This window comes from Triticum dicoccoides, chromosome 1A, assembly GCF_002162155.2.
Source record: "Triticum dicoccoides isolate Atlit2015 ecotype Zavitan chromosome 1A, WEW_v2.0, whole genome shotgun sequence".
Classification (NCBI taxonomy): domain Eukaryota; kingdom Viridiplantae; phylum Streptophyta; class Magnoliopsida; order Poales; family Poaceae; genus Triticum; species Triticum dicoccoides.
Genome location: NC_041380.1, coordinates 128,071,330 through 128,080,257, shown reverse-complemented (window position 1 = coordinate 128,080,257; position 8,928 = coordinate 128,071,330). Strand labels below are relative to the sequence as shown.

Below are 8,928 nucleotides of genomic sequence, written 5' to 3'. Positions count from 1 at the left end.
CGCCGGTGGCCCCGCCGTCCCCGCCCAAAGCCGAGCCGGAGGAGCCGGCCTACCGCGAGCGCTACTCCTGGACCGCAGTAGTGCGCGAGTGGGTCAGCGCTCCGCCGATCTGGCTCGGGGCGACGGAGAAGCAGGAGGCGGCCTACCTCGACCATTGACACCGCGTTCGGCTGGCCGAGGAGCGCCGGGAGGGCGAGCGTCTGCAGATGCTCGAGCGCGAGGCCGACGAGGAGGCGCGTCAGGCCAAGGCAGCGACGGCAAAGCCCGACATCGCCGTCTTCTGGAACACGGCGTTCCCCTGGGACGGCCCTGCGCCGACGTTGATCGACCTCACCGGTCCCGACGCAGACGCCGCCGCCGACGAGAACGCCTAGGGCAGCACGTCATCTTGTTTTTAGTGTTTTTATTAATGTAATGTGGACTTTCGCCGGCCTTCGTGGCCGGCTTTTATGTTTAATTAAATGCATATATTTATTTTCAAACTGCTCGCAATATTTTTTTTTGCGCGTCGACGAAATGGGTCGGGCCAGCGTTGGGCGCTCACGCCGACCCAAACACAACGTCGGACGTTTGTGTTGCCGATCCAAGCGGACAAAAAACGAATAAAAACATCATCCGTTTGGGTCGGCCCATCGAAGTTGCTCTTAAACGCTTCCTCGTAAAAAAAAGTAACCAGACCAAACTTTTCGGTGCGAACGGGGGAAGAAACAACCGAAAAGAGGAAAATGCACACACGAGATTGTGACGTGGACCTCCAAATATCCATCGGCACCTTCAGCTGTCCCCATCAGCGCTGGTGATCACTCCAGAAGCATACCGCGCCGTGGCGTGCCATAGTCGCGCAGCACTTGGCATGGTAGTACGCCTGTTGGCATATGGGGCGCCACCCGGTTACGCCGTTTGAGAGAAAGTTGTATGCATATTTTTTTTTAAAATAATACATAAAGTCCTTGGATCTTCGCCTCTGTCTGAAAAATATTTAAAAAAAGTCCTCACCATCATCTAAAAAAAAGTAAAAAAGAAAAAAAATCCACAACAGCCTATCAGCGAGTGCCACTTTGCATAACCCTTCATTTAAAAAATACCAGAGATCCTCATCTCCATCTAAAAAAATACATTTGAAAAATAATCCACACTTTCATCTAAAAAAATAACAAAAGATTTCTCACCGCGGCCAACCAGCTTGCGCCACATGGGATAGCTGGTTGGCCGCCCTTCATGCGTAGCTTAATGATTTTAATTTGATGGAGAGAGAGAGAGAGCGCGTGGAGTCCACACCACCGTTTCAAACTTGGCTCTGATGAATTGGCAGAAAGAAACTTGTCTCTTGTAGAACCTTCAGCCGGACTTTTCGTCAGAGGGGAACTTTTAGTTGCTCTAGAACTGGCAACAAAAATACAGTAATTCAAGTGTCGAGTATGGATATTTTCCAAGTTTCAAAATTCAATAATTCCTTTTCTTTTGCGGGTTAAATCCATAATTCCCCCAAGGAGTCACGAAATCTGTCCATGCAGAAATCATCTTGTACTATACTAGATTACACGCCGAAATCTGTAATAATAATTGCCCCAAGTTTCTGAAATATTTCCAGATTGCGAACAAACATTAGGAGAAAGAAGAATCTTTGCAGGAGGCAGAGAGGGAAATTTCCAAAGGTGTCCCAGCGGGTGCGCATGTGGGCGCCCTCAATCACGCACACATGCCATGTAGCACCGCACCGCGTCAAACAAATATCCTCTGGCCGACAAGAGAAGGCCACCACCGTCGTCGTCGTCCTTAATTGTTCCTGCGTCTCCCAACTTTTCCTTCCAAACAGCGGTGACCTCCACCACCACCCAAGAGCCGAGCGAGGAGAAGAGAAGAGATCGGCCATGGCTGCGGACGGCGAGAGGTGGGTGGGCCTGGCGGTGGACTTCTCGGAGGGGAGCCGCGCGGCGCTGCAGTGGGCGGCGGACAACCTGCTCCGCTCCGGCGACAACCTGCTCCTCCTGCACGTCCTCAAGGACCCCGACTACGAGCAGGGCGAGACCCTCCTCTGGGAGGCCTCCGGCTCGCGTGCGTACCAACCAAACTCCTTCCTCCTCTTCCTCCCTAGTCCTCCTGTTCTTCCTACTGTACCGCAACCAGTTGTGTACCTGTCAGCCTGCTTGCTGCTCCTGATCTTAGTTCCTTGTCGCGCCCACCAATCCCCCCGATCCGTGCTAAGATTCCGATCTGTACGAGCCGCGTCGGCGCAAGGGGTAGCGGTTGCCATGACCCGCACGCGTATGTTCGTGGTCATGTCTGTTGCCTACTTGCTTCTTGTCTTGGAATTAATTGGTCTGCCTTTCGCTGTACCGGAGCATACCACCAGCAATATCCTGCTCTGGTTGTAGAATTTGTTTTGACTGGATTTAGAAGGGGGGCTAGCGAAGACAGAGCATGGCTTGTCCGGGGCGCGGTTGGCAACCGATCCTAGGTGTCGCTTTAACTCTGGAGCAGCGGCGCCGATTTCGGTTTGCCGAACTGACCACTCGATCTAAACTCTGGATCTAACCATTTCTTATTAAGCTCCGGGTCTAACCTGTTTGTTTTGCTAAACATTAACCTGGATGAACAATAGTAATTTGTTGGCGCTTGCAAATTGTAATGACTACACAGGGATCATAGGATTTGCTACACTTCCAATTTAAGCTTCAGAGAACCGTTCTGTCCGCCAATAGGTTTCTTTTTTTTCTTAATGCACAACAGTTATGTTCCAAAGAATCAAGATACTCTATCCATCATTGCGGCTTAGATTATGTTACATTTTTTAATGTACGGCAGCGATAAATATGGACGCATCAATGAAGTAAATTAGTTATTCCTGTTCATATAGCGAATTTAACCATGAATGGCTTGTGTGATATTCCTTGTTCATGCAGTTTACATGTGAAAGATCCTAGTGTGCTCACACCTTGTATCAACGTGTTTTACAACTGTGGCCTACTGCTCAGTGCTCACTGTACTCATTTCTTTCTTCCATTTCAGCTTTGATCCCCCTCTCGGAGTTCTCTCACCCTTCAACTGCAAAGAAATATGGGGTGAAGCCTGATGCTGAAACGCTGGACATGCTCAACACTATAGCTAAGCAGAAGGAGGTGACCACTCCAGACCATAATGTATCATCATACATGATCTCCTCGACACATTTCCTGTAATAAAATTCCGCGTTTTCATTTGTCGACAGGTCTCCGTGGTTTCAAAAGTCCTGTTTGGAGATCCCCGCGAGAAGCTGTGCCAAGCCATCCATGACATGCCCATCAGCTCCCTGGTCATTGGGAGCAGGGGCCTTGGCAAGCTCAAGAGGTTGCGACCACCGGCCAAACGACCTCCAAGCTGTTCTTAAGCCACATTGTGTGTTTGTTTCATCATAATAGAGTGCTGATCTTTTGTATCTCTGAACTGCAGGGTGCTCTTGGGCAGCGTCAGCGATTACGTCGTGAACAATGCCGCCTGCCCTGTCACCGTTGTCAAGCCAGCGAGTAACCATGCCTGATCTCATCATCGCAAATGTCCACATGTGTTTTAGTTTGCCAGAGTCCTATATATCCAGTTGGCCGCAACTTATTGAACCATCCAGTGTTATTTGTAATAATAATTGACAATTAGCCTGTGGATGATTCCCAGGTGTGTGTAATCTGTGCATGTGTCCTGTACATCCTGTACATTTGTGTGCTTATCTTCAGCCTAGCTTTTGCTCCATGAGTCAGTCCGTGCTGCTGTTTGTTGCATACAGTTTGTAGAGTCTGAATAAAATGGATTCTGCTGTCCATTGCAGATGCTAGTAATTTTCTTTCAGCATTAAAAGAACAGTCACATTACGGTTGCATCTGATGCCACAGTGGATCATGATGATAATCCTACCAGCGTTTGTATTTGCTTTAAGCAAAGATCAAATGGGAAGCATGCAAGCAAGTAGAAGGCCACAAACACATGCATCCAGGTTAAAAGTGATATCTTCAAACGCAGGCTCGTCATAATTCACACTACACTGATGAGTTCAAGACATGGAGCTAAATCCCATTGTCATAACACCCTACAGCTTGCATCAACTGCGAAAAGTCACGGCAAACATATGCCATCGCCCATCACAACAGCAAAGTTCATCCACCACCACCAGGATACCAAAATGTACAGCAGGGACCAGGTTTAGCATCTCCGAAGCAGCTCACAGCGGCCCGAGGAAATCACCAGCCAGCGACGCAAGGAGCTGGAACTGGCGGTCTGCCTCCATCCAGCGGAACCCCATGACCTTGAAGCGCACGGCGGTGTCCCTCTCCAGCTTCGAGTGGTCGTTCATGAACAAGGGGTTCTCGCCGCCCATGTACTTGTAGTCGCTCATCGACTTCTCCGACAGGAAGATGCTTTCGATTGGCCCAGATTTGAGGAAGACGCCGTGCTTGAGGATCTTCTCCACGGAGCCGACCAAGATCTCCCCCTTCATAGGCCTCTGAGTGATGCAGGTGAATGTGACCGGGAAAAGAACATCTCCGGTCAGCTCACGAACCTTCCCTTCAGATATTGTCTTCAGCTCATTGACAGCAATGTAGTAGCCATGCTCCTTGGAGGCCTTCCTGTTGGTGACGTCCTCCAGAAGACGCACGATGATGGACTTGCGGAGCAGCAGGCCCTTGGGGCTCAGCTGGTCCGGTGAGATCAGCACGTTCCAAGACATCTCCTCCTGAAGGAAAACCATGGTTGACAACCTGCCAAAAGTCAAATTTATACATGAATAATATCAGCCTTCAGGTGGTGCAACAATCCTTCACTGAATACCATAGAGAAACATGTTTAAGCTATTATAGGCAGGAAAAATTTAAAACGCATTTCTTCTGTTATAGAGAACATACAATTGCAAATATACTGTCATAAGATCAACAGATAAAATAAAGAGGAAATAAATGTCTTTCTACAAGCGACTGGGGCAATGCCGTTTCTACCTATTGTATTAAGACCGTTATGTATCTACTAGAACAACGTATTAGGCATGCTACACTAAAGGCTTAAAACTATGGTTTTTCACTTCTATGTTATACTTCTCAGGAATTTATAGCTAGTTACTATATATTGTACTCAGCAATTGTAGAATAAGTGTGCTTTTGGTCAACTTACATAAATGCATCAAAAGAGTTGTGGTGCAGCATACTTATAAAAAACCCACACAAATCTCAAAACAAACTACAGTTGATGGAAGTAACCGTGACATTCTTTTCTCATTGCAGAGAGCAGCAACCCATGTCACCGCGGGGCACAACAAAGTAATCAAACAAGTCTATGTGCATTTGACATGCGCAGACATACTGGTTTTGGGCCCTGTAACGACTAACCGTGTATACAGAAGTTTGTTCCTGCTAGTTCATTTCCCTACTCGCAACTCAAAATCAGAGAGGACATTTCTTGCGGCAGTCCGTTAGTGTGCAAAGATTTCAGAAATTTATCAGCATTCAAAGGCTCCAACTATTAGTACCACTAGATTTCTACCATAATTGATGCTAACTTTAACAGGGGACATAACATTAAATTAGGAGCAACAGATAAAATCCTAAAGAGGAAATAAATGTCTTTCTACAAGCGACTGGGGCAATGCCGTTTCTACCTTTTGTATTAAGACCGTCATGTATCTACCGGTTTCACCGCGCAGCACACCAAAGTAATCAAACAACTCTATGTGCATTTGACATGCGCAGACATACCGGTTTTGGGGCCTTTAACGACTAACCGTGTATACAGAAGTTTGTTCCTGCTAGTTCATTTGCCTACTGGCAACTCAAAATCAGAGAAGACTTTTCTTTCGGCAGTCCCTTAGTGTGGAAAGATCTCAGAAATTTATCAGCATTCAAAGGCACCGACTATTAGTACTACTAGATTTCTGCCATGATTCATGCTAACTTTAACAGGGAACATAGCCCAATACAATGACCAAAAGGCGGGCATGGATTTACCATGGCAATCAACATACTGACCATGAATATATTACTCAAAGTGGCCAACATGCCAAGAGTGTCCAGTTTATAACGAAAACCGGATCGAAAACCAAACATAGCAGCCCAGTTCATAAGGGAAACTAGGCCAAAATGCGCACAAGCGACAAAGCCTCGTCGACCACACGACAGCTACAACCGCACCAAAACACACACCCTCGGATCCGGAGCCGCCGCTCCGACTTCCACCACTCGTAGGCAAGCCGCACCGTTGCACAAAACTAACGCCATAGCCCATGCTACACGAGACGCCCGCCTGCAGACCACAAATGATGCGGGAAAATCCGAGGCCGCTGCCTAGACGTACCAGCCAGACCGACCCCTCGGGTCGCATCGACCGGGTCAACGAACTCGCTACCTACACAGCACCAGGTCGCCACCCACACAATGCAAAGGCACAGCCCTGCCCCATAGAGTCATGAATGCAAATGCATTGCAATCCGAGGCCGCCGCCTTGGCGCTCATCCACCAAGGAGGTGCAAGGCTTTGTTAGGAGAGCATGAAAGCATTTCGAACAAAATTAAAGAACAAAAGCAGCAGTATATGCAAGAACTAGGTCCGGTGTCGGATAACTAACAAAGGAGACATTACTGAAGGAGGCACCCAGATCATCTTTCCTGAACCTGCAACATTTCAGACCTGAAACGCCATACAATTTCAAGGTGGAGTTTTGGACACTGCGAAAAAGTTTCCTGACCTGGGCACGGCATGAATAGAGATCTCGCATGAATAATACTACGTCTTTAACCCCGTTAATAACCAGGGAATGCATGGATGTCGTCTCCCTCCCTCCCTCCTCTAGAAGCATCGAGTGGGGTTTACTAGGACTTAAGGTAAACCCCCAAAATTTGGTGGAAAGCGAGTTTTTTTCAAGAACAAAATCGAACCTAGAGCGCGACTAGATGGGTCCTCGCAAAAGAAGACTAGGGTTTGGTTGCTCGCATTCAGCAGAGAACGAGAATCGCGCGTTGGTTAGGGGAAAAAGGACAGGAAATCCCCACGATCTCAGATTTTAGGTTAAAGAGCAACTATAGGCGAGGGGAGAAGCGGAGACATGTAGGCAGGGGAGAGGCTGTTACCTGAACGCCGCCCCTCGCCGGACCGGTGGTGCCGCCGGTCGCCGGCTAGGTCGCGCCGCAGGTGGTTGGGCGCTGTTGCGGGTCGCCGCTGTGTCCACGGAGAAAGAAAGGGGGAGAGACGAGAGAGTGGTAGCAGGTAGTGGTATTTACAGCAAAGATGCCATGCCTCATCTTCTCTCCGAAATTACGGCTGCTGCCACCACATTTTTTTTAACAAATCAGAGGCGCCCAAGGCGTCAAATTTCATCAAACTTTGCTCAGGAACAAGTTACAACATGGATAATCACTCCAAGACAGTTCAGCAAGCAAGAAAAGGATATTGGAGCGACTATGACCAAGTTTTTTTTTCTTGCGAGATGACTATGAGCAAGTTCAAGACAACTAAGTGAAAGTGCAACTATTCCTGAATGGTTTTGGTAATTCCTAACAACATATAATTTATTGAGCTAATGTTATTTCAAGATAAACATTTCAGGAAAACTCAATGATTGGCATGGCATGGATAAGAAAAGTGGACCCTTCAAAATGCTAAGGACAAAGAATTGACTCAAACTCAAAGCTCAGAACTCTACATCTTTTTCATTTTAAGTGATCCAAGATCACATTGAGTCCATAGGAAAAGCCAATACTATCAAGAGGGGATGAGGTGTTGCCTAATGGCTTGCTTACTCAAAGTACTTAGTGATATGCTCCAAAAGCCCTCAACTACTTTCTCACATTCACACATGTCCCAAACCAAAAGTCAAACTCGGCCCCACCGAAACTTTCTATCCGGCGCCACCGAGTTCAGTTGATATAGCCACTGCCAGAAACCCTAGTCTTTTCGGTCTCACCGATAGGGATCTCGGTCTCACTGAGATGGGATTGTAATCTCTCTGTTTCCCTTCATAACGTTTCGGTCAAACCGAGATGAGCGATCGGTCCTACCGAGATTGCAATGTAAGCACTCGGTTTCCCTTTCGTAACGTTTCGATCCAATCGAGATGAGCGAATCGGTCCCACCAAGTTTGCCTGACCAACTCTCTGTTAGTCCATTACCAAAATCGGTCTCACCGAGTTTGTGTAATCGGTCTCACCAAGATTATGTTATGCCCTAACCCTAACAAAATCGGTCCCACCGAGTTGACATGTCGGTCCCACTGAAAATCCTAACGTTCACATTTTAAACTAAATCGGTCTGACCGAGTTTCATGATTCGGTCCCACCGAGTTTGGTGATTTGTGTGACACGGTTAGATTTTGTGTGGAGGCTATTTATACCCCTCCACCCACTCTTCATTCATGGAGAGAGCCATTAGAACATGCCTACACTTCCAACATACATTTTCTGAGAGAGAATCACCTACACTTGTGTTGAGGTCAAGATATTCCATTCCAACCGCATAAATCTTGATCTCTAGCCTTCCCCAAGTTGCTTTCCATTCCAATCATCTTTCCACCAAATCCAAATCCTGTAAGAGAGAGTTGAGTGTTGGGAGACTATCATTTAAAGCACAAGAGCAAGGAGTTCATCATCAACACGCCATTCGTTACCTCTTGGAGTGTGGTGTATCCTAGATTGGTTAGGTGTCACTTGGGAGCCTCCGTCAAGATTGTGGAGTTGAACCAAGGAGTTTGTAAGGGCAAGGAGATCGCCTACTTCGTGAAGATCTATCCGGATGAGGCAAGTCCTTCGTGGGTGATGGCCATGCTGGGATAGACAAGGTTGCTTCTTCGTGGACCCTTCGTGGGTGGAGCCCTCCGTGGACTCGCGCAACCGTTACCCTTTGTGGGTTGAAGTCTCCATCAACGTGGATGTACGATAGCACCACCTATCGGAACCACGCCAAAAATCTCCGTGTCTCCAAT

The 8,928-nt window shown here is 47.6% G+C and overlaps 2 protein-coding genes across 2 annotated transcripts; one reads left to right on the top strand and one right to left on the bottom strand.

Moving 5' to 3' along the window:
• The first annotated feature begins 1,730 nt into the window (after nt 1-1,730).
• Nucleotides 1,731-3,793, top strand: LOC119366506 (universal stress protein PHOS34-like). Its single transcript, XM_037632255.1, has 4 exons — nt 1,731-2,055; nt 3,010-3,119; nt 3,209-3,327; nt 3,430-3,793. The coding sequence occupies exons 1-4, from the start codon at nt 1,872-1,874 to the stop codon at nt 3,515-3,517; spliced, it is 501 nt and encodes a 166-aa protein (XP_037488152.1). The 5' UTR covers nt 1,731-1,871; the 3' UTR covers nt 3,518-3,793.
• Nucleotides 3,794-3,939: 146 nt separating this feature from the next.
• On the bottom strand, nt 3,940-7,231 carry LOC119366517 (DNA-directed RNA polymerase V subunit 7-like). The gene is made up of 2 exons (XM_037632266.1): nt 7,082-7,231; nt 3,940-4,727 (listed from the first exon to the last, which is right to left on the bottom strand). Exon 2 carries the CDS (start codon nt 4,715-4,717, stop codon nt 4,190-4,192), a length of 528 nt encoding a protein of 175 aa, XP_037488163.1. The 5' UTR covers nt 4,718-4,727; nt 7,082-7,231; the 3' UTR covers nt 3,940-4,189.
• Between the last annotated feature and the right edge of the window lie 1,697 nt (nt 7,232-8,928).